General features: G+C 40.2%; 1 protein-coding gene across 1 annotated transcript in view; it reads right to left on the reverse strand.

Moving 5' to 3' along the window:
* sema3c (sema domain, immunoglobulin domain (Ig), short basic domain, secreted, (semaphorin) 3C) overlaps nucleotides 1-27,459 on the reverse strand; it is a 79,568-nt gene that overhangs the window by 23,653 nt on the left and 28,456 nt on the right. The window contains exons 3-6 of the mRNA XM_041780819.1: nucleotides 20,216-20,376; nucleotides 19,510-19,572; nucleotides 10,491-10,610; nucleotides 5,302-5,392 (exon numbers count right to left, since the gene is read on the reverse strand). Coding sequence (XP_041636753.1) covers nucleotides 5,302-5,392; nucleotides 10,491-10,610; nucleotides 19,510-19,572; nucleotides 20,216-20,376 — 435 coding nt within the window. The remainder of the gene's footprint in view (nucleotides 1-5,301; nucleotides 5,393-10,490; nucleotides 10,611-19,509; nucleotides 19,573-20,215; nucleotides 20,377-27,459) is intronic.

Below are 27,459 nucleotides of genomic sequence, written 5' to 3' on the forward strand. Positions count from 1 at the left end.
GCTGCAGCTGCTCTTAGGGCAATAAAGATCTCCTCTTTTCCATCTTGAGTTGAACCCTAAGATGGCAGAGTATTCTTTCAGCTTCATGTGTGGTTACCTGGCTTTTGTGTACAGATTGTTTTCTGTGTTGGAGAGGAGGCTCTATGTTTCTTCTCTCTCACTGCAGGCAACTTGGGGAAGGCAGGAGCACTGGGCAGTAATAGCTACAGCTAATCTTTGGGCAATCAAGATCTCCTCCTTACCACCTCGAGTTGAGTCTTCAGGTGTCAGAGTATTCCTTCCTATGGATTGTTTTCTGTGTTGGAGAGGAGGCTCTGTGTTTCTACTCTCACTGCAGGCTAGTTGGGGAGGGCAGGAGCACTGCCTGTCAAAGCTGCAGCCAATCTTTGGGCAATCAAGATCTACCCTTGTCCATCTTGAGTTGAGCCTTAAGATGGCAGAGTATTCTTTCAGCTTCATGAGCCGTAATCTGGCTTTTGTGTATAGATTGTTTTGTGTTGGACTGGAGGCTCTGTGTTTCTTCTCCTCTCACTGCAGGCTCATTGGGAGGGCAAGAGTACTGTGCAGTAATGGCTATAGCTCGTTAAAGAGTCACAGCCGCATCCAATCTTCGTGTTGAGCCTTCAGACATCATAACTTCACCTTCAGCTTCACGAGTGGTAACCTGCTCTCTCAATGTTGACTAAGGCTGGCTACACACAACATGATTTCTAGCCCAATATGAGGCCGGATTTGCCTCCCCTGATGATTGTGGTGGCGCATCCTGAGTGGAGGCTTGTGGCAAACGATTATTTGTCTGAATAATTCTCAAGTGCGTGGTGTCAATGCAATTATTTTACAGCTCCAAATTGCATCTTAGGCTCCTAAACCTTAAATATTATACATATTTGATATTTGTGATTATAGGTCATAATGCCTCCAAAAGAATACCAACAACAATGAGAGCAGACTGGCAGCGACACCAGCAAGACGTACATCCTTTCCCTCACAAACATAAACAAACCTCTACCTTCATTCCAGTTCTGATTCTCTTTCTTGTTTCATTATTTTTGCAACTGTAGCACATGTCAGGACAGCCTGTTGTCGCTGCCGATTCAAACTGCTCTGACCTTGCTACACTTTGCTGCTCCCTCTGCAAGCCACTTTTAGCAACCCTCCTCCACCCTAGCGCCTCCTTCATTCTGCTTCAGACTTAATCAAAGTCATATGCTTTAATTCTGAAGGATATGTCTCATTGCTTTGTCTCATCACATCTTTTGTTCCATCTCAGTTTCAAATTACCCCATTTTCATTGAAAATATTTGGCTTTGATTTAAAAAATCTGAGGAGTCTGGGTCATAATTTGTTATAGTCCTCTTCAAAACAAGAAGTAAGCAGCATAGGTGGGCATTTCTGAGCAGTGCATCCCTAACTAGCATCTTTGATTATTGTTCTGGAGGAGAGCCTCCTGGTGGCAGAATTTGCATGTTGTGTGTTAAAGTCCATTTTGAGAAATAAAACAATTTACAGTAAATCTACTAAATAAAATAAAAAAATCTAATACAACATTGGTGTAATAAGATACTTTGGATATAAAAACACATTGCTTGACAAATTGGTTCCCAGTCTGTGGGTGTCCTTCTGCTAATAAGAGACTTTCACATCCCGCCACCCGCTTCATGCTTTTTATCATTCCTTTACCCTCACTTCATCATCCATCAGTTCCAGACCATGTGTTTTGGAAGATTCGGGCTATGTGGCCTCTCTCCAAGCTGGCTCGTTAAACAGCGAGTGTCGACAGCACACAGACGGCCACAGAGAGTCCAAATTATGACGATGATGGAGATGGAGCGAAGATTTTTATCAAGCATAGACAGTAAGTTTGATTGTCCTCTGAGGCCTGGGGAGCTGCATCTTTGTCGTTGACCTAGACTTCACTTGGCAGAGCTCTTTCCTCCCTGGCCCTTTAAGTTATTTTACCCTCCACTCCTCTTCCTTCTGGCTTCCTCCTGGGCATCTCTGAAGTCGCTCTCTAGTTGGCAAAGCTGCTGCTGACACGGCCGTGCTCAGGTGTCGGAAAGCGGAGCTGAGGGTATACTGTCGCCTTTAGCAGTGTCAACAGCAACCCAACACTGTTCAACTAATCAGAGATCAAAAGAGAGTGGAAGAGGGAGAGACTGAGACCCCAATTTGAATTCCTTTATGACATATTTACTGAATCAGTATCTATATGTCAGTCCCTTATATAAGAAACCAATGGCAGGGCCTAACCGATATCAATATCCTGTCGTAGCAAGGAAACATCCTGTAAAGTTTGGGTATTAGACCTGATGTTAGATTTCCTCCAAACACTGCTTAGTAGACAGCCCTTTTAACTTAACAAGAAATGCATTTTTGCTGTTCTATCATTTTCTGAAGCCAGAACTAATCATATTTGGACAAGGTTATTCACACTCTTTGCCATCAAACCAGTGGAGTTGGTGTTGGTTTCCCTGTTGCAGCTATAAAAGCCTCCACTCATCTTTGAAGGCTTTCCTCAAGATTTTGAAGTGTTTTTGTTGGAAATTGTGCCCATTCATTTTGTAAAGCATTTATGAGGTCAGGCACTGATGTTGGATGAGATGGCCTGGGTTGCAATCTTTGTTCCAGGTCATCCAAAAGTCGCTAGATGGGGTTGAGGTCAGGGCTCTGAGCAGGTCAGTCAAGTTCTTCCACACTGAACTCATAAAACCATGTCTTTATAGTCCTTGCTTTGTAGACTGGGGCACAGTCATGTTAGAATAGTAAATGGCCTTCCGCAAACTGTTGCCGCAAAGTTGGAAGCATAGTATTGTCCAAAATGTCTTGGTATGCTGAAGCATTAAGATTGCCCTTGACTGGAGATAAGGAGCCTAGCCAAAGCTCTGAACAACAGCCCCATACTATTATCCCTCCTCCACCAGACCTCAAATATGACCCATTTTAGTCAGACAGGTAACATTTTCCTGGGATCTGCCGAACCCAGAGTGACCCATCTGACTGCCACATGATACTTAATCTGATGCTTAGCATTGGACTTGGTGATGCGGCTAGTTTGGCCATGGAAATACATTTGCAGTTTTTCTGCTTACACTGACTCCAGTTGGAGTTTGCAAATCTTCAGCTATGGAATCAGCAGAGCGTTGGCAACTTCTATGCACAATGTGCCTTTGCAGTGGTAATTTTACATAGTCTTCCACTTCATGGCTGAGTTGCTGTTGCTCCTAAAGGTTTCCACTTATAATAATATCACTTACAGTCGATTGTTGAATATCCAGCAAGGATGAAATTTCATGAACTGTCTCATTGCCAAGGTGGCATCCATGAACAGCACCATGCCTGAAGTCACTGAGCTCTTCAGAACTACCCATTCTGTATCACAAATAATTGTAAATATAGACTGTGTGGCTAGGTGCTTGATTTTATACACCTGTGGTAACAGGTCTGATTGAAACTCCCGTAATCAATATTTAACAGGTGTGGCCAAATATTTTTGTCCATACAGTGTGCATATCTGCTAAAGCATTCTCAAAGATTCTTTGTAATATCATGTACACATGCAAGCGATGAACATAGGGCCTAATGATCTTGAACTTTGAACTTTGACCTATTACCTCCAGATGACATCACATCACCCCCCTTTTAGCATCTTTACACTGGCTTCCCGTTAGTTTGTTAGTTAGTTAGTTAGTTAGTTTAAGGATTGATTTTAAGATCTTATTAATTATTTTCAAAGCACTGAAGGGTCTGGCTCCAATCTATATACGAGAACTTTTAACCCCCTATGAGCCAACCCACAGCCTTAGATCCTCGGACGTGGGCTACCTGGCCATTCCAAAGTCGAGACTCAAATCTAAAGGTGACCGGGCCCTCTCCATCAGGGCCCCTTGACTTTGGAACGACCTGCCCGAGGAAATAAGGCATGCAGAATCATTGACATCTTTTAAATAACTTCTTAAAACTCATTTTTATAGACCTGCCTTTATGTGATGCCGTCATCTTCTCATGTGGTTTTTATCTTCTTACAGAGTCTTACCTGTTTTAGTTTAATTTCCTCTTAATCTCTCCTTTACTCCCTGTCAACCTCATTTTATTTCCTTGCCTCCTGGCTATTTTTAATCATTACTGTCTTCCTCACTTTATTGCTTTTATGTCTTTATTGCTTCACTTTTGTTTACCTCTGTTATAATATTTATCAATTTTACTGCTTTTACAGTTTTAGAGCTCGTTTTATTTTGCTTTACTGTCTGTTTTTGCCCTCTTATTTACATTTTACTGCCTTTTCTCATTTATCTCCTGTTTTGATTTTACTTCTGCTTGGTTCTCTTTTAATTTTTCATGTTTTTATTTTGGTCCTCTTGGTCTCAGCCTATGTAGCTGGGTTCCTGCATTGCCTGGGTTCCTATCATTCCTATCGTTTTATGGTACTTGATGTCTGTGTCTTGCCTGCATCCTGATGATGTTCATGATGTCTTAGTTGTGTAGAATGGTTTCTTGTGTGCACTCTGATTGATATCTGTGATGTCTTAGTTTGCATGGCATCACATGACGTCTAGGTTTTGATGTATGTTGGGCTTGATGAATTATTATCTCATCCATATTCTTGGTTAGTTTCTTTAAGTGTTTGGATTCTGCTGATGTTGTCTGCATGTCACATTCTGTCTTCTTATCTTTTGTTTGGGTTGTTGCTTTGTTCTTCTGCTTGCTTCTGCATGTGTCAAAGCACTTTGTAAACCCATGTTTTTAAAAGTGCTATACAAATAAAATTATTATTATTATTATTATTATTATTATTAAAATCCAAAAATTTCATCCTTTAGCCAGAGTGGACATTTGTGGAAAGTTTGAAGAAAATCCCACTACAGAGAGACGTGTAAAAGAGGTAAAACCCAAAACTTTCTACCACTGAGCATGGTTATCACCGGTCAGAAGCTTAAAAACTGTCATCTGATTAAATATAAATTCTTCCTTTAGTTTTATCGGTGGGAAAGCAAGCTTTACAGACAAAATTTCTCTTTTGTTTCACCATGTAAACAAGTCTAATTGTGCTGTTTAAATGGTCATTTTTTAAATTAGTGTCTATGGAGATTGGCTCACCTTTGGCACCAGCCTCAAGTGGCCATTTGATGAACTGCAATCTTTAACATCTATGAAATACTATCCTGAAGTTTGATGTTTGAGCAGTTTCTCAGGTGCACCAGTTGGCCTTTAATTCTTCTGTTAAACTACTTTTTTTTGTTTTTCATTTTCAGTGGTGAGGTTAGAGAGTCACAAATCATGAGGGCGGAGGTAGCGGACACCTACTGAGCATGATGGAGACCGTGTTCACTTGAGGGTTGAAGGAGCACCTCCCTTTCCCCGACTCTGTCTTGGAGTCGATGTGAAATACTTGTTCCTGTCAGAGACAAAAGAGCAAGTCAGAGAGTTTGCAGACAGTTTTATATGAGAACTAAGTCCTCCGTCTTCAATAAAACTGCAAGTATGAGAGAAAGAATTGTCCCATAAGGTAGCCCTGCTCATGTTTCCCTACCCTCTGGGTTTAAGGGTGCTTCGATTCGGGCATGGCCTGGTCTACCTTAACTGGCCTGTGCTGGGCCGTAAAAAGAATATTCCATTTGAGAGCATGAGGAATTTCCTTGCTCTTATGTTGGATGGCCATCTCTGCATCTAATGTAAAGCGGCTGCCAAATGTAAGCTCCCCCTCCTCCTTGTTGTAGATTGCGGGCCAATCAGCTCTTACAGTAGTCTGGGTAAATTATAGGGCTTCCTGTTCCATCCACTTTAGATGTGACCCATGGTGGTGATACAACTTCCCTGACTGAAAGTGACATCAGCTGAGGAGCTTTTTCTAGGAAAATGTGTCTGTTTGCCAAGAGGTTCTGAGGTGGACTGATTCCATCTGGTGGATTCTGTCAGTGATGACTACACTGTAAAAAGTAGCTCTTTCAAAAGAGATGTGGTGTTAATGGGTTCATAAAAACAAGAATACATTCAAATAATTTTGGTCAGTGTTGAACAACATGAAAGTTTACCTTTGTAAAGCTCAGTACCCAGTGATTGATGCAACATCTGAATGAAGAGGCCTCCTGCTTGTCAGCAAACTAAATTGAATGTTGTTGCAGTATCTTTGGTCCTATGCGCTGACTACTGAGAAAATATACAGCCATGTCCATGCCACAAAACAGCCCCACCCTCGAAAAAGATCCTTAATTGTAAATCAAAAGATAGCAGATGTAATTTTGAACTCTATGCAGATGAGAGCAAGATTTATTCTTCTGTATTGAAACTGTGCCGTAGCTTTATCACTGTGACCTATGCAAGACAGTCTGGCTGCAGATAGCAAATCTCAGACACCCCCCTTGCAGACCTCTATGGTGAGACGCCACCACTGTCAGAGCGGAATTACAAGCTTAAGGCTCTTTCATGCTACGGGCAGACTTTTCTGTCCATACTCTGCTTCCATTTCGTCTGTTTTTCATCAGTTCTCTCGAAGCTTTCGGATACACACCAAATGTAGCTATACCACCACCAATTATGGGATCAGTGTTGAGCAGTGTAGCCAGACTACACTACACTACAAGAGCACAGCTGATCAGAGGACTGAATGTTCTTTCTGCAGTCTATGGGACAGATGGAGAAGCATCAAGATAGTTGTGTAGCTCCATGAAAGACGGGGACCCCTACAGGATTCGTTTTTCAATGTCAACGCCAACGTGACTGACCTCAGTCAGCATGAGGGCAATGATGGCTGTAGACGCACAGATCAATCCTCATACGTGTGTAGAGCATAAACGAGCCTTAAAACTTTCAAAACAACACTGAATTAAACCCAGGTCAAAAACCTGACCTAAAAAACAAACTACAAAACACCAAAGAAAGCCGAGTAAACAGTCTAACACAGCTGAGGTAGCTAATGCTAAAGATAATGAAGTTACGTTAGCTATGTAGTTTATAACTAACTAATGAAGCTAACATAGCTCAATCTAAAGCTAACGAAGCTACTTTAAATATTTTAGATTACGCTATGCTTGTTGAAGGTTGCTAAAACAATGGCATGCTAAGGCTGCATAAGCTACGTGGATAACTAGCTATGTAGCTAATGTAGCTTGCTTCAGTTCTGTCAGTTAAGCTAAATTATGCTACCTTTGCTGAAGCTTGACCTGTTTTATAGATAGTTATGTGAACAGTACTTGCTTTAGCCTTTTTAGCTTTAGCTAAAGCTACTGCAACTACATTGGCCTCCATATTAGCATTAACTACGTAGCCAGGGAAGGTTTGCTAGCTTAAGTTAAAGCTACCAAAGCTAAAGTGAGCCACCATTCACATAACTACTTCTAAAACAGGCCTATACATGATTTAATTCTGGATTAGATATCAGACATTGTTTTTTACTTTTAAATAAAATGTTTCATACTCTGTCATGCTTGAAATGTGTCTTGCTCTGAGATCACCAGAGGCGTAAACAAATAGCAGGTGCGCCACTCACTTATACATGTACTGACACAGCATTGCAGTACTTTTCCCCTGCTGGCTATAGTACACTGTAGTACACTGATTTCATCTTGCCTCTGTGTTGCTTCCTATATCAACAAAGAGGTGGGATCACATCCTTCCATTACTGTACACCTCTGGGAATTAACTGTGCAGGTGATAAATTCTGATGCCATAGATACTGGGCTCTGGTCAAATGCTCTGAAGAGGGCTTATTATACTCAAACAATTTAAATCAAAGATTTTTTAATACATTTAATCTACTGTGAAATGTGTGGAGTAATCCAACACTATAAATGTTTTACAACTAAATCAAACAGCAGTTTATTTGACATTTATTATAATGTATAAAGCACAATTAAAATTAAGAAGTATAAAATCAATTAAAAAGTAATGTACCCCCTAACTTAATAACAATCTTTCTATCTGTGTCCACAACAGGCTTTCTTTTCTCAGTTTACAGTTTCCTTTTTCTTGAAAAACTGGCAGTTTGACCTCCAAAGTTGCCAACAGGGCAGTCTAACTTTTAACAAAAAAAACCCCCAGATGACAGAGAGGTACTGCAGTGTGGAAAGAGCGGCGCTGTGAGTGCTCTCACTCTGCTTATTAGAGCCTGGCAGCAGCCAGCATTCTGCGGCTAAATGTTTTTCACCCAGCAAGCTCTTCCTCCTGAAGGACTTTCCCGCTCTCTCACAGAGATGAGAGCAGAGAATCAGCACCTCATCTCTGTCACTAAAGCTACATTTTTGACCCCCCTCTCACTACATAAACACTTGCTGGTATAAAGTCTGAAAGTCACTAGCAATGCCTTGACCACATGTAGTTCCTTGTAAACTGTTTTCAGAGCTGCTTAGATGTTTGCTTTGGTAAGAAACAATCGCTATCTGATGCTGAAAATGAACTTAAACACTGAAAATGTCAAACTTTGGCACTAGAATTGTAATTTGTCTATCTTTTAACATTGTGAGTCTGAAATATACCAAAAACATTCTATTTTTCCAGTAGATAGTGTTAATTTTAGATATTTAATTGGCTATAAAGCTACTAGAATTTGTAACATTTATTTTAAATCTTCAAAAAAAATCATAAATCATTCAAAAATCTCAATTAAAATAGAAAAAAGCTGAGGCATCTACATTCCTGTGCAGTCTCTCATATAAAATATGTTTTGTTTACTCACTCTGGGTGGCAGCATTCCCACTATTTTGATTCTATTGTGCTTCAGGGCTGATACTACAAACAGTAATAGTATTCCAAGGATAAGAGGGAGAGGCAGAAGGAGGAGAAATACCCCACTTATCCTCTAGGGGAATTCAATTTTTATGCTCTGTTGATGAACATGCTGCACACATGAAATACATGCACACGCAGAATCTAACGGACATGAATTGACAGAGAGTTAAGAGAGGGAAGGTCACAAAGGTGCACCACCTGCAGCTGGAGGCTCAGTGCTTTGCCTTCATTTAATCAAAAATGGGGTTTTGTTTGAAACTGAACACATTTCATGCACAGCACTGTGCAGGACTTCAAGGCATGTTTGGGCCAGAAATTGAGCCTGAAGTAAGGCGGCGATGTGGCCAGTAAGCCAGCTGAGGGCACCATCGGTCAGCAAGGAGGATTGACAAAACCCTGGACGTGCTCTGGATGTCCTTGCATGTCAGAAAAAGTCTGTTTAAAAAAAATGACAAAGTCAGCACAGCCTAGGGTAGTGTGGGCGGGTTGTAGGGTTGCCATGAACCCCCTGTGGATGTCCCAAGGGCGTCTCTGGGTGTATTACCAGTGGTGCAAAGCCCCAGACAGAAGAGATGCCATCAAGCTTGTTGTTGGCGCGCGTGTCAACATATAGTGCCTAAAACATACGCACAGTACTGTATGTACTTATAAGGGTGAAGAATACCATTCCATATAATAAAAAAAGCATTTTTTGGAAGGCATCTTGTGAGCCCTCACTTAGATGTCCCGTAACGCTTTGGGGTACCAACCCCCACTTTAGAACCGCATGCCACAGAAAATGAGAAATGTTGATTCCTGTCCCAAGTGAGTAATCAGCACATTAACCTCATCTATTATATCCTTGCAAAGCAGATGGACTGGCCAGATTCCATGTCTGTCATCAGGCAAATCCATCTTACAAAGCTCCAGTCTGAAATAATTGTGCCAGGTCTGAGAACAGACCTATTCAAGTCTTTCTATTCAAATTTATTTGACTGTGAAAACCAGAATTCTCTGGGTAATGACTGAGGGAATGACATCGCAGATACAAGCAGTCAAATAAGATTCCTTAGGAGGGTGGCCAGGCTCAGCCTTAGAGATAGGGTGAGGAGCTCGGACATCCAGAAGGATCTCGAAGAAGAATCACTGCTCCTTCATGTCAAAGGGAGCCAATAGGGGTTCAGGCATCTGATCAGGATGCCTCCTGTGGAGGTCTTCTGGGCATGTCCAACTGGGAGGAGACCCCAAGGCAGACCCAGAACTCACTGATGGGATTATACATCATGGCCTTGAGCACCATGGAATCCCTCAGGAGGAACTGGAAAGTTTGACCCCGGATAGGAAGAAGGAGATGGATGGATGGACGGGAAAACCACATTGTGATTAAGAATCTCATTTACAAGAGTGTCCTAGGCAAGTCCTAAAACCTAATCCAGTAGATCCAAAAGTGGGAACGTCCCAGGGGGGTCAAGGTGTCAAGACAGAAGGTCCACAGTTTAACAACACTTTGGTTGTGCATTAGATGAATAAATATCTATATATAAGGGCTAGGATGACACTTTTCTGTTCTAATCAGTAGTACATCATTCTATATCCTCCAGTGTATCCTAAAGAATTAAACAAACAACCAGAGTCAACTTTCCTCTGAACACATGGGCAGTCTAAGCCTCTAGCTCCTCAATAGTCCCAGTGATGACTGTGTAAACCACCCAGCCAGTGTCCACAAAACATGGTTTACACAGCGGAGAGTTTGTATATGTAATGAAGTGAATCCGTCATCGTGAACCCACCTCTGGTCTGCGGCCCCGGTTGATGTACACACAGACGGGACTGTACGCTCCGCTGCCGCACATGAACAGATGAGTTCTGTTGTAAGGCTGCACCACACGGATGAAGTTCCCACAGCCGTGCTGGAAAAAAGAGATAAACAGAGGAAAAGACACACATTGGAAGTTCAGTAGGTCAGGAAAAACAATAAAAATGTCACCCAGATAAATCCCAATGAAATCTTAAATGTAGTGGAAAGTTTTCTGAGGAGTCTTTTACTGTTATTTAGAGAATTTATCACTCACAAGAGCTTAGCGGGACTTTGTACATAATGCTAACTTAGAGTGGCTAATGTTAGCTAAAGTAACTTTAAAGAGATATAATTGTACAAATTACAATAATAGGGAGCCTTTTAATAAGATCTTACATCTGTTCCTACAAAAGACTTTATGACAACAGCATGGCTGTGTTTGAAACCATGTACTTTTTCACTTTTCATATTAAATATGACATGATTCATATTCACAACACGCATTTCAGTGTATAACAGAAATCCCTGGACGTGTGCTAGATTGGCCAGAATTTGCCAGAAGTGTGAAACAGGAGCACAATGGTTGGACTAAACTGCCTCACAACACATTGTGGCTTTTAGGCTATCCAATAGAAGAGCTCGCAGGAATGCCAGTAAAGTGACTTGTAAAAAATAACCTTACTGTGTTTAAAAAACCCCACTTCAATAAGAATGTTTAATAATGGAGTTTGTATATTGCTATTGTATTCTATTTACACACTGATGGTGGTGCTAGCTTGTTGCTAGCTTAGCCAACAAAGCACAGACTGGAAATATTAACATAAATATGACAGGCATTTAAATATGGTGGAACGGCATACTAACCTTTAGCTTTGTGACTAGCATACAGAGTAGTAGTACTTAGTATTAAGTTTCAGACACAGTTATCTTATGATAGCTTAGTCTACAATGTTAGCAAATGTTAGCCAACTTGAGCAAATTGTGTTACTAATAAGCCTTAAGGTGGCAGTTGTTCATGCATATGATTTTGAAGCATAATTTTAACATTTATTATTGTTAGCTAACTTTAGCTAATGCTCCAGACTTCAAAGCAACACCATGATATTTTAGTATTTTTAGCTGCATTAGCTAACATAAAATGACTTTTTAATGGGTCTTTCAAACTAGCATTTTTCAGCTAAAGTTAGCTAATGTGCCTATATTATCAATTGGTCTCAAATTGCATACCTCTGTTAGTAAACTGTATCGGGGTACACTTAAATGCAGAACAGAGCACTAATCACAGGTTAGTATTTTCTCAAATCGCGCAATCGTGCACTAACAGGAAGTGAAATGTTTCCAGGTTCCTGTTTCCTTCGTCTATTTCTTTTTAACAGCAGGTTATCAATAGACATTAGGCAATTATTATTCTAAATGTAATGTTTTTTCGACTCCCTACTAGAATCATATGACTGGTATTTTTATGTTAACATTATTCGCTTTAATAAAACAAACTTATTTTGCCTCAAATGTTGTTTTCTTGATTGAAATCTGCTGCCATCGCTTTTAACAAGTGCGCTAGCTTGCTAACAGTACAGCATCTGCTGAGTCACCAATATGGCGTTACTGAGGGTGTGAAATTGTCCATCATTCCACACTCAATTATTTGGATGCAATTTGTGCACTTAATTTACTCAAAATGTTACATTTTTGGTACAGAGGTTTGTGATTTAGTGCACAATGTACAAGTATATCTCATGATATCTTAGTTTTAAATTTTAGCCAATTTGAAACTTTACTGTGACAGTTCATGTGTTCATACACATAATTTTGAAACACAATTTTATTGTTTTTTTGTTATTAATTATTATTAATAAATAAGTATTTTTAAGATAGCCACATTAGCTACCATTAGATGATTACATTTAAGGGGTCTTTCAAACTAAAATTGAGCTTACACAAGATTTTTAAAGCAGTATTTTAACCAATTACGCTTCTGTTTAGGGCTATGGATACAGTTAAAGTTAGGGTTAGGATACCAGATGTTACAAGTTAAAAAGCCTGACCTGCAAAACCTGATCACAAAATATTTTAAAAGGCCAAGTAAATACTCTGCTTGCAGGAAAAAAGGTTATTCTACATGGAAACAACCTTTGACGCTTGATTAACTGCATACGCTACATAGATAATGTAGCTACGCAGCTAATGTAGCTAAAGCTAAGCTCACAAAACAGCTATGCAAGCCATGTAACTACATAGATGAGGTAGCTTTAGCTAAAGCTCATGTTGCTAAAGCTAACTTAGCTACATTGGCTTAACGTAGTAACATTTATTACATAGCTAGCGTAGCTATGTTAGATAAGAGATAAGATAAGATTAGATATTTCTTTATTAGTCTCGCAAGGGGAAATTCCAAATTTATAGCAGTAAGAGTGGAGTAAATAAAGCACACAAGAGTAAAAAGACCATTCAATTAGTGCAAAGAATAAATACAAAATAGGAAATATAGAAATGTAGAAATGTTAGCTGTAAATAAAGCTAACAGAGCTAAAGTGAGCCATCATTTGTGTAATACTTCTGAAACGGGTTTAAACTTAATTTAGTGCTCCTCTTCTGTTTTATTTATGAAATGTTGCCTTGTCTGTAATGTTTGCAATTCCTTGTAAAATTTGCATTAGTGATTGTTTTTGCTAACTTTAGTCTTCTTCACTGCAGTCACTATTAAGCTTACTATTTCATTTATCTGTCAGAAAGCAAAGCTGGCTTTTAGCTGGCATTAATATCTAATGAGCATCACCTCATTATTTGCTCTTTTAACCACAGTAAAGCTAGCATAGCTTGTTATCATTTAAACGTTACATGACCATAAAAAGAAATAAGAATATGAAAAGCTGTTGGCAACAATTTCTCAAACCCATTAAAGCACAATAAAAAATAATTACTGTTTTCATACTTTTCAAATCCAGCTATGACACAGGGCTTAAAAGAGGATAAGGTCTACTTCCTGGTGTGCAGCCAAGGTGAAAGGAACTTGTTTATCGCTCCTAAAGTATCCTATTCCATATGAGGGAGTAACTCAAACTTATCGCACTTGCTGTGCCGGTTATACAATCACTTGCTGTACAATAAAACCATCCCACAGCGTTCGTGTCTGGCATTAAGGCCAGTGGAAAAAGCACGTCACTGGTAGGCCTACTTTATGTGATATACTGTATCTAGGTAAGGCAGATTACTGATTGTCCTCTATCTCTTCTCTCACTGTCCAAATGGCAGCAGGAGAGCTGGACTTTTGAGCCTAAAGTTGCAGAAAACAAGGAGAGTAAGGGAGGAAAGAAGAAAGAGGAGAGGGAGACGTATCCAGGGAGCAGTCAGGAACTTGGCCGTGACTACAGGAATGGCAGCTGCTGCAGATCACGGACGGTGCACGGCTCCACAGAGAGCTATCGATGAACAAAACAACAGAAATTCATCGTAACACACCCATCTCTATTATTTATCCTTCTCCTCTGACTCTACTTTATCCAGAATTTAACCGCCTTGTCATCGCAAAACAGCCACAAGATCCCTGACAAGCAGAGGTAGCACAACTAACCACATTCTTGACTTAAACACACACAGTCAGACTCCTGTATAGACTGGTAACAGCAGAGGGGCTGAATCAGCTTTTAATTTTTACTTCAGCAAATGTGAGAAGCAGTGATTTGGGGGAAAACTAGACCTAAACGACACTTAATTCTTATTTCAAATAAACAAAAACCAACAGTGAAAACAATGAACATTATCTCTGCTCCACTGAGGATGTCGTATTCCCAGTTGCCTCTTCTGTTTCGTTCAGAACGTCTTTTTGTTGTCATCAAAATTCTTTTAAATGTGCTGTTTGATAGATAATCCTTACAGTCTCATTCATTTTAGTAAGAATTAATCTTGATGTTTGGGAGATTGGGAACAAGATGACACTTAAATCAGTCATAGTATCTCTCAAGGGTAGCAAAGCTAACAACATTTGAGATGCTAACAAAAGCTAATGAAAAGCATTGATTTTCCATGACAATTTTGAAGATACTAGCAACAAAAGGGACACATTTGTCTTATTGCCGAAAACGGCAAATCCCCCAAAGTACTGGCCCTGACAATGCTTAAAATGCCAATGAAAACTAGTAAAAATACACCTGAGTTATACGTCCTTATAGAAATGTTTATCCACAGAGAGTATTGATATTTGTGAGAATCCATCATGATGAGAATCTGTGATTCCCTCTGAAGCATTTAAGATAACGATACTAAGAACAGCTGGCAGCGCTACGAGTGTTCCAGAGGGTGGGGGCTGCAGCACTGAGGGCTCTGTCTCCATAGGTTCAGAGTTTGGTTTTGGGCATGGAAAGTAGGCCAGTGTCTGAAGACCGAAGGTTGCGGGATGGTGTGTATGGATGAAGGAGATCAGAGAGGTACTGAGGAGCCAGGGCATGGAGAGATTTGTATGTGAGGAGGAGGATTTTGTAGTTGATACAGGACGTGATAGGGAGCCAGTAAAGGTGAATGAAGATCGGAGTGATGCGTTGCCAGGGTCTAGTGCGGGTAAGAACTCTAGTAGCAGAGTTTTGGACGGACAGAATAAGATTTTCCTCAAGGATTTTTCTATATTTTGTCACATTCATTTTACCCTCTACCCTTACAAACCTTCAAGGGCCAACTGCCGAGAAGCATCCACACAGCATGATGCTGCCATCACTGTGCTTTACAGCAAGGGCGGTGTGTTTGTGGTGATGTGCAGTGCTTGGTGTCCGCCAAACATTAGTGTCTTGTCTGACGTCCAAAAAGCATCTAACCAATGTTGGCCTCCCCCCAATGACTTTTTAAAGTCGCAGACTAAATTCCAAAGTAGGAGTAAAATCGTAAGTGTCTTGCTAAAGTTGTAGCTCGCTCTCATGATCAAACATGTTTGATATGGTCTTAAGTCTTTAGTCTGGTCAATGCAAATTGCATTATCAATGACACGACCAACATCCCCAACCAATTTGAGCCAGTGTTGTGTGTAACAACATTAAAACAGTTAAATTTTCAAGACATGAGCCTGAGTTTAGTTTGGTCTGAAGATGCTGAATGTCCACTCATAACTCAAGAGATTGAAACTCAAGAGTGCAGACCTCGCTGACCCTGTGTCTGTATCATGTTTGTCAGTTTATTCCAGGCTGACATGGCAGGTTGGGTAAAACTCTATAGGGTTTTCAAAGTAAAAGCAGTTTTCATACAATACTTTTATTCTGAAGTGTGTTCTTCGGTTGTTGCAGTAACTTGCAAAGTTGCTTCATTTTTAATTTGCTTTCATTTCTACTCTATGTAAATGGTTTAAAAACATTGTATTAGAAGATTTATTAACTCATATGTGATCTCTATGTCCTCTCCATCTTTTTCTTTGCCCGAAAGTTGTTGCTGTAAATTTCCACCAGGGATGATGGGAAATAATCTCAAAAGGAATCGAATTCTCCTGACTTATACTTTTCAGTAACCTTTTCTCCAAGTTGCATGGGGTGTTCCTTTGTCTTCATGGTGTAATGGTTGCCAGGAATATTGATTAACTGTCAGTATAGTTTTCTTCTTCTTTATTTATTTAGTGGCAGCTATATGTGCACTACAGCCACACTCTGGTGGTAGCACGCTATTACAACAAAACACTGGTGAAAGAATTGAAAAACATAGTTTCAAGAGTGCTAAAAGTTGTGTGATACCTTCCTTTTTTCAAAAATTAATGACCACTCAGATATTCAAAAATCATCAATTTTCTTTACTCCCTCTAGGCGGCATATTATGCCGAGTTTTTAAAAAAACGTACATGTAAACTTCACGAATATGAAGCCATGACCTGTTTGTAAGTGAACCAAACATTTGATCAATCTGGTTGGTTTGTATTCCTAGTTGGATGTCACCCTTGGGCGACTCACAATGTGTGGTCGATCTCTGGAGCCATGTTTCTCTGTAGACTTGATAGGAAATAAGGGAAACCTCAAAATATTGCCCACAGATGGGGTGGGTAACCATAACGGTGGGACTGGGGCTTGAGAAAACCCACGAAATGGGAAGAAAGGCAAAATGAAATATCCTGCGGTGAAAAGAATCCTTGAGTTGGAAAAAATCTACCCAGGAAAGTGGAAGCAGTAGACAAGACAGAAAGAGGAGCTGAAATATTTTGAGAAGTAAAACTGGGATGACATAAGGGAGAAGAGGAGGCCGGCGAGTGGCTCCACATGGAGATGGATCACCCAAATATTTGTGGGAGTCTGTCAGCAGTGGAATCGTTTCAGGACTGGAAACAGCTTCCTCTATATTTGTTCGACTACATGTTGTACAAAAGCCCAGCTCAACTAGCACAGCTGCCGTCAGGGGGATGAAAAGATGGTGGAAAATGTAGGACAAATAGGAAGTGCTGGTCGGAGCGTGGTGCTTGGGATTTTAGGGTTTCAATTGATGTGAAAAGTTTCTACTGAGGTTCTTCTTTTAAATAAACTTCTTCCTCTATTCCCCTGTACTCAGCACTGCTGCATCCATAGGCATCTGTGCGTGCACTTATTCCAGAACAACCCAATTAGACGAGAGCAGAGGCGGAGGAGGAATCGGTCCTCTGAGTCCTACTGTATGTCTTCATTAAATCTCCATCCTGCTAACAAGTGCTGCTCAGAATCAGGCCGGCCCAGTTATGAAATCTCAGAGTCAATGAGCTGCATCCCATTTGTGAGCTTTGATTCCGGTTTGTTTTTCCTCACTCCCCGCCCACGCCTCACTCTGGTCCCGTGTCGATGCCAGGAGGACTCCAGGGCCAGTGGGTGACCCTGGAGACATCTGCTGCCTGCTGCACATGTGGTTCAGACCGATACAGATGAGCTCATGTGAGGGAGAGGGGAATCCCAGGAGGTGGCACGCACAGGGGACTGCTGTGGACCCACTTGAAGAAGCGGATATAGGAACAGCTGAAAAAACCTTGAGACCAAATCTTGACCATCTTGGAAGCAAAAGCTGGAGGAACAGGCGGATAAACTGGTTTTCTAACAGGTCTAAACACACTGAAGTGATAACTGATGTGCCTTGTGCCAAAATTGATGCCTCAGTGTTGTGTTACAGCAAAGCCACACATAAGGGCAGCTAAAGGGGAGCTTTCTGGGGTCAAACCTAATCTGGGGCCCATGAAGGCCAAGAAAATTATGGTCCATTGTAAAGTTAAGCTGTAGTAACCCTATTTTATTTATAACTTGAATGATAATCTCTCTGATTAAACTAAAATTAATTGTATTTATTTAGGCTGAAGTACATCGTAACCTTTTTGAAGTACATCATAACCTTTTTGAAGAAGTAAACCCCCTTTTCTTAAAACAGAACTACTTTTTAGTAGGTAATGTTAACAGTGTGGGTGGGCACACTGAACTAAAGCACTTGGAAAATAATGTTGGATGTTGGGATGCCAAAAATAAAGTAGAAGAAACTGGGACAACTTAGCAGAAAAAATAACTAAATGATGGTGCAATGGCACAAAAATTGTCAAAAACTGTCAAAACTGGGTTTAAGGTGGGAAAGAAGGGCACAAGTTGGTTATGAGTGGTAACATGGTTGCAAAAATGGTCTAAAAGTGAAAATAGTGAGTGAAAGGTGGCAAAAATGGCAAAGCTGGGTTTTAAGTATAGAACAGTTGTAAAATTGGATTAAAAAGTGAAAAATGGGGGAAAGGTGGCAAAAAGTTACAAAACTGGGTTTAAAGTGGCCAAAGTTGGTTTAAATTGGCAACATAGTTGCAAAATAAGGTTTTACAAGCGGAAATAATGGATTAAAGGTTGCAAAAAAGTGGTAAAACTATGTTCTAAGAGATAAAGCTGTTGCAAAAATGGCTTAAAGTGGAAATAATGGGTGAAAGGTGGCAAAGGTGGCAAAAATGGCAAAGCTGAGTTAAAGGTAGTAGGACAGTAGTAAAATTGGTTTAAAAGAGGAAATAATAGGTGAAAGGTAGCAAAAACTGGGACTGGAACTAGTGACAACACTGGGTATAAAGTGGCAAAAATTGGTTTAAAGTTGTAAAGTAGTTGTGAAACTGGTTTAAAAGTGAAGATAATGGGTTAAAGTGGCCAAGAAAGTGGAAAAGCTGGGATAGAAGTGGTAAAACAGTTGCAAATATGGACACAAAGTTGAAATAATGGGTAAAAGGAGGCAAAAAAGTGGCAAAGCTGGGTTTAAAGTGGTAACATAGCTGTAAAAATGGTTTAAAGTGGAAATGATTGGTTAAAGGGGGCAAAAAAGTGGCAAAATTGGGTGTTAAGAGGTAACATAGTTGCAACACAGATCATAACTCTCTGACCCTAACCCAAATCCTTGTAAGACTTTGGCACTTCTCTGGTAATAAGGTGGTATTTTACCCTAACCCTAACCCCAAATCTTTAGTAATATTGTGGCAGTTGTCTGGTAATAAGGTGGTATTTTAGAAAGCAGTTTCTTAGAAATAAGATGATACTTTTCTATATTAGTTTCTTGTTAATTTCCAGGTTATTTCTTCGGGCTAGATTAAAGTGAGTCCTTTCTGAAAAACTGTCCAGAAATCTGTGGGGGTTAAGAGTTAGGGTAGGGTTTAGGTGGGTAGGAGTTTAGGACCTGGCTCACAGTCACCTTCTGGTCCAACATCAGTGCCTGATCTCATAAATGCTCTATGGAGTGAATGGGCCCAAATTCCCACAAAAAACTCCAAATCTTCTGGAAATCCTTCCAGGAAGAAGGGACGCTGTTTAAGCTGCAGAAGTGGGGGCGACTCCACAACAACGTACATGTATTTGAATACAGTGTCATCCCAATCCCTGTTAGTGTGATGGTCAGGGGACTGAATACTTTTGTCCATATAGTGTATTTTTTTTCTTTGCACTATTACAACTAGCTGTTTCATGCTCATATAAAAGGATCTGAGTATCTCAGTTTATCACTACTGCAGTCTTTACCATCGTTTGTTGAATGAGCTCATGAAAAAAGACTTCTGACGTAAATTTTCAAAAGTTGAGTGTTCTTACTGTTGGGTCCTTTCCTGCCATTTGGCATTCCTCTATCTTGCTTGTAGACGCCGGCCAGAACACCTGGTGGGAAAAATACATCAGAGTGTCTCAATAAGTGGGAAGTGAGCCCAGGAAGCCAGAACCAGATTGAGAGAGACATAACATATGCCCACGTCGATGTTTGATCATATTTTGTTTACACGGACGGAAATCACAGGGAAAATTAGCAGAAAACAAGCAAAACAAATGCTGTAAAAGTTGTAGGTTTTGGTTTGAAGTGTCAGTAATTACAGCCAGGTACCATCATGGGAAAACATTTCAAACCCAGGAGAGGTGCTTAAAGGTCCGACTAAATGAATATATCGAGCAATTTACAGGGAGAAATGGACGTGGTGCAGTGCTCTCAAGGGAACCCTAAATGCTTTCCCATCTGTTTATGCACTTCACGCCTGTCAATTACACTGACGGTAACTCCTTCACTGCATGCAGAATCAGTTTGCAGAGAGCCCCTGCATTTTTATGCCGCTTTCGAATAACCCTCAAATTGTCCTGATGGCTGCAAATGTACGGTAATTTGCATATCATTGCACTGATTAGAATAAATGCCTCTCCAGCAGGTTTATGTGCCTGACATGCTGTTGATTTTGTCTTCATGGCGGGGAATAAAAGATAACATTATTGTGTTAGGACAAATTATTAACATGCATGATTAGCATCTGCAGACCTTTAGGGTGCCATGAGTGATGTTGTTGATGTCCATGGAGAGGACGTGGTCTTTGCAGCCCACGTACATCCTGTCCTGGTCCTCGTCCATCTGCAGGATCCTGTAGTCCATAGGCTTGTCTGAAATGCTGTAGTGTTCAAAGGACAGGGAGGCCTGCAGGTCTGAGGGACACAGAGAAAATAAATGTAAGATGGTTTCAACACTATGATAAGATAAGGGTTCTCGTGTTTCTGGTAAATTAAGCTCAAGAGAACAAGCTGCAATCACAAAAACATTCATCTCTTCTTGATCAAAACAACCTATTTTTAATTAGGGCTCCATGAAAAGGCCACAAAGTTCTGGGAAAGATTTTAAAGAGAACTCTGACTAACTTTCGAGTTGTTTGCACTGTGTTCAGCCTCCCTTAAAATTCTAAATCAACCAAATTTGAAATAAAAGTGAAATAAATTTGCATTTAATCAAAGCAGAAAAACCCTTCCCAGTCAAATTATTGGCATTTTAACCTCTGACTGCCAAATACTGGTGGTCAAATGTCATTGTTAGTTCACATACTGAGATCACAGCGATTTTGCTCCATAATGTAGTTTCTTAAGAGCTACACCACTGGTATGCCTTATAGCAGGGGTCATCAGCTACATTTGTACAAGGGCCAGACTTCACAAAAACTTGAATTAAATAAATGCTTTGTTTAATTATTTTTTATTTCAATTTTTAAAATGTGAATAATTTGCTGCCTTTGGCAGTGAGATCAGTCGCAATCGCCCAAACTGCAACTGCCACTAGGGAGTGATTGAGATATTTGGCTACATTTTTCTGGGGCTGGCATGTTGTCCTTAACTGTGGCTAAAATGCTGTGCTCTGATTGGTGGGAACAATGGGCAGGAGGCTGGTCTATTGTTTTGATTCTCTAGCAGGAAAAAGCTTGACTCTCAAAGTGCCTGAAGTGGAAAGTTATTGATTTTATGAATCAATTACAGTCAACATAATTTGTTTTTTTTGACAAAAAATCCTCAATTTTAATGCGAAAACAGATTTCTACAAAGCTACGCCAATTCAATATAATATGTAAGGTAAAATTAGTGATTGCCCCTTTAAAGTGACTGACCTCATTTGACAGAGGTCCAGCCAATCAGTGCTAGTAGTCCCACAATTGGAGAAATGGGGATCATCTGAGTGCAGTTAATGTGTCTCAGCACAGTAGTGTAAAGACACCTGTGTCTGGAAGGTCCAGTCACAGGTACTTCAGTCTTCCTGGGTACCATTACACCATGAAGACAAAGGAAAACTCCAAAGTATAAGTCAGGGGATGGATACAAAAAATCTCCAAAGCACTGAACATCCCTCATATTATATCATAAAACTCATGTTAAATCTCAACTAGACTTCGCCACAAGGCATGTGGGAGACTCCATGGTCAAGCGGGACAAGGTTTTTTGGTCTTTGGTCCAAAACTGTGCTTTTTGGCCATCAGACAACACGCTATATTTGGTGGCACATCACTACAAACACACTATCCCCACTGTGAAGCACTGCGGTGGCAGCATCCTGCTGTGGGGATGCTTCTTGGCAGCCATCCCTGGAAGACTTGTGAAGGAAGAGGGTAAAACTACGGCTTGAGAGAAGATTTATTTTCCAGCAAGACAATGACCTGAAGCATACAGTGAAAACCGATCAAAAATGGTTTAAAGACAACAAGGTGAATGTTTTGGAGTAAAATTGGAGTAAAATCATACATTTAAAATCAATAAGTATTATGTATTTGATACTCAAGCTTTAGTATCATTACTGAATAATATTCCAATAGAATACACAAAAAATATCCCACAAAACCGATTTCACACTGAGTTTTTATGCTACTTTCTATCCCACTTAAGTCATGAATACTCTGGACTTTTTCAGCGGAGTTACAGTATAAAAACACACAGAATAAAAACACTTCCTACAGAGTTTCTTCTTCTCATTAAAAGCCCACATTGTTCACATACACGGAGTAAACATTCTCAGATAGTTATTTTCAGCTTATTTGCTCCAGAGATAGAGAACTCTCAACCATACCATCAAAGGCCTTCACTATTAAAGCCAAACTCATGCATATTTATCACTTTTTCAATCTGTGCTGAGAGCAGGGGGTGTGTGGGGGTGATGTAGATCTACAGCCTCCATTTCCTCCCCTCCACTGACCCTCTTTGAGCTCTCTTTGTACCCTCTCCCCTAATCAACAAACAGGTTGCCAGTGCTTTGCTTCAACGCCGTAGGCTAAAGTCACATTTTCATTATTCTGTGGCGTACGCTTTTGAGTCTGGGGGCCTTTTATCTGTAAGGAAAGTGGCTTTTTTGTGGCACCCCTCACTCTGATCAGAGGCTGTTGTTTGGCGTGCTCGACGAAAAAAGGCTGGAGTGTTTAACTTTAAATAAAGACACGTTAACCACTTCAGTCACAGGCAAGTTTCCCACGACTCCTCTCTGTAAAATTTCCTTAGATGGTTAGTGTCTCGAAAGGAGAGCGGGATATTTTTGAACATTTCGTGTGAGGTGAGAGCATCATCTGGTGCCTAATAAGACCCGACTTGTCAGAGAAAAAAAATAAAGTGAATTCTACCTGTCAGGCAGATGTGTGTTTAATAAAGAGAGACCTCTAAAAAGAGATTGCATCAGCCTCGTGCTTCAAAGCTGAAGACATGGCAGATAGCATCACAGAGAGCTCAGTGGAGCGGCGATATTTTCCTAACGAAAAGGCTTAAGATGTTACACTTCTTCTTTTCTGCCAGAGCGTGAGCCACCAAGGGAGAAAGGCTCACTAAGTCCTAATTAAAAGCACGCCTGCTCCAAAGTCTGAGCCCAAAAAATTAATTCTTTACATCTTCCCAAATGAAGTTTGTGAAGGTGCTTCAGTAAAACCACAATGATGTACCTTATTTTAACAGCTGAAGGAGGCATCTACATTTCTACACATAGCTGCTTAAATGGACGGTCTGGGCAGTAGTTCAATTTTAACAGTCTCGCACTTTAGCCGCGGGGTTACAGGCAGAAATAATCTCAGTGGTTCAGCTAAATGTCAGTGGGTTGAAAGCAAAGAACCACAGCATTTTTGCTTTCATAAGTTTGGGGGTGAAGTTGTGTATAAAAAGGCAAGAGGTGACAGAAAAGTTCAGATTTTTTACTGTTAGCTTAAAGTTTGAGAGGTACTCCAAATTTTTAAGCTTTTATTATCTATAACCTGTGAGATTAAATGGATGAACTGGCTCTAAGGCTAGCTAAGGAGCAAGGTTAAAGGATATGATTGCTAAGTTAATAAAAGGACTGAACCTGTCGATTGATGCTGTGCTGTTATCTACTGTTTATACAGCAAAAGCTGTATTACTGTATTTCCTAACATTTTTGACCATACTGGTCGTAGCCAGAGCCGGCTTACAACCTAGCTAGTTATAAAAAGAGCTTACAAGTTACAAGATTCAGGGCTTTATTCTCTGATCATCCTTTGACTGCAGTTTATCAATGAATGCTAGATTAGTGTGAACTTGATCATTAGCTGAGATAGGAAACTTAAGCTAGCATTTTTTACTTCTTCATATTTTTGTCCAAAAAGAAACATCCAGAGTCTGTTAACCACCTAGCAAGCTCAAACGAGCTAGCTAAGGAGCAAGGCTAAATGATAAATTTGATTACAGTGCTCATTTATAACATTCATGTCAATATTTCTAGATCTAGCTAATAAAAGATTAGTAAGAACTTGGCCATTAGCTAAGCTGAAAACTTATAACTTTCTTCTTAGTACTTTGAGGGGGGGGGGGGGGGGGATATATAATCAGAGGATGTTTACAACACAGCAAGAAAAAGTAGGCTAGCAGAGTGAGGCTAAGCTAAGCTAAGCTAAAATGGGATTAATAAAAGTACAATCATTAACTCAACTGGGTACTGAGTACAAGATGGCTTTAATTTGCTTTTCTTAACATTTTGAACAAAAAAAAGCAAGCAGAGTGTGTTTACAACCTAGCTAGCAAAAATAAGCTAACTAAGAAGCAAAGCTAAAATTGTTTAGAAGCCAACTTACATTTTAACCCTGTATTTCTGGATCATCTAGCTAACATGAAATTAGTAAAAACTTCACCATAAGCTAAGTTGCATACTCGAGGTAGATTTTTATTCTATTTTTCTATGAAACATAATGACCAAAATGAAAAATTTAGTCTGTTAACCACCTATCTAGCTAAAATAAGCTAGCTAAGGAGCCAGGCTGAGTGATGATTAAAGGGCTACTTTATAACATTTATGTCCATATTTCTAGATTATCTAGTTAACAAAAGATTAGTAAAGATTAGTAGAAAGTTGGTCATTAGCTAAACTGAATGATTAATGATGACTTTTTATTTGTTTTTCTTAGTATTTTGAACAAAAAAAGAGATATAGTCCTAATATTTTTTTTACAACATAGCTAGAAAAAGTAAGCTAGCAAAGCAAGGCTAAGGAATATGTTTGACTAGAGGCCTAGTTTATAATATTTACCACTGTATTCCTAGCTCATCCTGGTCACCTGTCATTACTAAAAGTGCAATAATTTGTTAAACTGAGTACCTAAGATGGCTTTTATTTGCTTTTCTTAACATTTTGAGCAAAAGAAACAAGCAGAGGTTGTGTTTACAACCTAGCTGGCAAAAATAAGTTAACTAAGGAGCAAGGCTACATGTTATGTTTGATAAAGGAGCCAATTTATGTTTTACCCCTGTATTTCTACATAATATAGCTAACAAAAGATTGGAAAAGCAGGATCGTTAGCAATGCTGAATACTTAAAATGGCTTTTATTTGTTTTCTTTATTACAGTACCTCCGCCAAGGTGGTTATGTGATCAGCAGGGTTTGTTACTTTGTTTGTTTGTTTGTTAGCAACATAACTCAAAAAGTTACGGACAGATTCTGATGAAATTTTCAGGAAATGTCAGAAATGGCATAAGGAAGAACCGATTAGATTTTGGGAGTGATTGGATCACTGTCTGGATCCAGGAATTTTTTTAAAGGATTCTGTACTATTGGGAGATAGGGCTAATGGCGGAGGTCTGCGCTCTACGAGTGCTTTCCTAGTTTTAAAATTTCTGTTTACAGCTAGAGTGTAGCTAGCTTTGTCTTAAAGATTGTTACAGTTAGCTAAAAAATTACAATACCTTAACCTTCAAAGTTTTAAGCTAATAATTTTCATTGGATAAGATTTTAATTAAGGCTGAAAGCCAGCTAAGGAGCATCCCCCAAAGTTCACCATGACTGCACAACACCACAAACACACCATCCCCACTGTGAAGCACGGTGGTGGCAGCATCAAGATGCGGGGATGCTTCTCGACCATGGAAGGCTTGTAAACATTGAGGGTAAAATAATGGTGGCAAAACCCTGGAGGAAAATCTTATCTTAGAAGCTGTCACTAAATCTTGAGCCATTTTTCTTAGCTAGTTTTGGCTTGTCATAAGTGACTGCCTGCCAGAAGTATGGCTGGAAAAGTTTTTTTCTTTTTTTTTCAAACTACTTGTAAAAAGAGAAGTTGAAATGTCCTGCTCTGACTTTAATCAAAATAATACCGCTTATTTATTCATTCATCTATTTATTCATTGCCAAAGTTGGATTAATTGGTGTTCTGCCTAAAACCTCGGGTCTCTGACTTCAAAGATCCTCTTCCTGCTGATAATTGACTCTGACACTATTGTTCACTAGAGTCTTTTTAACTCTACCTCTGACGACAATACATTCCACAAGGGGAACAGATCGTTCAGATGGGTGTGGTAGGGGGTGAATTAACTTTTGACATTGTGGTGAACTTTGTATTGTTTCTCTCTGAAGGCAGACAGGAGACTTTCATTTCCCTGTGAGAGGCTTTAAGGCTGGTCGAGTCTGGTGCTGGGATGTGACGCAGCGGGTGCGTGTCATACGGATCACGCTTATTCCCTGAAAGACAAACGGAAACCCTCTGGAGCCCACATGCCATTGGATCCAGTGTCTTCTCCGAGCTCTGCTTTCAGTCTCATGCAAACAAATGAGTCATGCCTGCTCTGCTGCAGCATTGTGGACTGACATCAAAAGTTCACACTGCCAGATGGTGCACCTGCTCTGTCAAGGAGAGGCGGCGGATCTGAACAATTGTCAAGGTTTTTTTCATAGCCATTTAATATGCGCTGAGACTAAGTGTTTACAGAGTCACTGCCAGCTCATAATCGTCGTATGAGGTCTTTGGTGAGTGATGTAGCTAGTGTGGAGTGCAAATTCATTCCCTCAGTGGCACCTTGTCAACTTTTAGTCACTGAAACATCACAGTTTGCAGAAGTGATCAAAATAAGATGTCGGGAATGACCAAAAAAAACATTATTTGTTTTTATCTTCCTGAAGAAATCCACGCAACCACATGTGGTTCGTAACAGGCGACGAGTTTATGTGGATTCTTCACTGCTGAGATCACACAGCCTCCCCGGAGAGAAGAGTGTCAGAAGTGCTTGTGGACATCATTACTCAGGCATCACTTAGCCATGGAAAGTGTTGTTTGTAATACAGATTTTAGCATTTCTGTTGATTGCTGAATGATAAAGCATTGTGTTCTAAAACACTATGTTTTACTGGTTGATATTTGCACAAAGATGAAAAAGTTACGACCATACACGTGCTAGCAGGATTGTAGAAAGCTGAGGTAATGCAGGTGATGAAATGTCTTATTCTGTGTTGTTTTGTCTTTCCTCTCTGCAGGTGGCGAGAGAGAAAGAAAAAGAGCAAAAGAAAGCCGGGTTTGAGCAATGACAGTTGGTGGGTTTTCTATTATGTATGTGAGCAGGTGGGCTTTACAGCTCCCTGCGGACTTCACAGCAGTCCCCAGTGTCCTGTCTTTGACTTTGAGCCTTGACCCATAGTGCCCCACTGGCTGGATTTCAGACCAGTGTTGATTCAATTTACCCTGATCCCTGCGACGGACAGTGGGGTTAGCGGAAAGAGCAAGGTGGCGGCTGGAGAGCTGAGACTTTCCCTGTCTTTGATGTGTCTTTTTTTTTATGTGCAGAGTGGTCAAGCGGAAGCTGCACAAAAGCCTTTTGTTGGGCCAGGGGTCATTCAATATTAAACAGCAGGTTGCTTTCTTTGCTGGAGAAAAGATGGTATTAGCTGAGGAAACAGTTCTTGTTTGTTGGAGGATGGGCTGTCATGGAAACGAGCTTTTCTGGACTTTTTTGATAGGACATCTGAAGAAACAGGAAGGGCGTTCAAGACATGATACTTGCTT

This window comes from Cheilinus undulatus, linkage group 23 (assembly GCF_018320785.1).
Source record: "Cheilinus undulatus linkage group 23, ASM1832078v1, whole genome shotgun sequence".
Taxonomy (NCBI): Eukaryota; Metazoa; Chordata; class Actinopteri; order Labriformes; family Labridae; genus Cheilinus; species Cheilinus undulatus.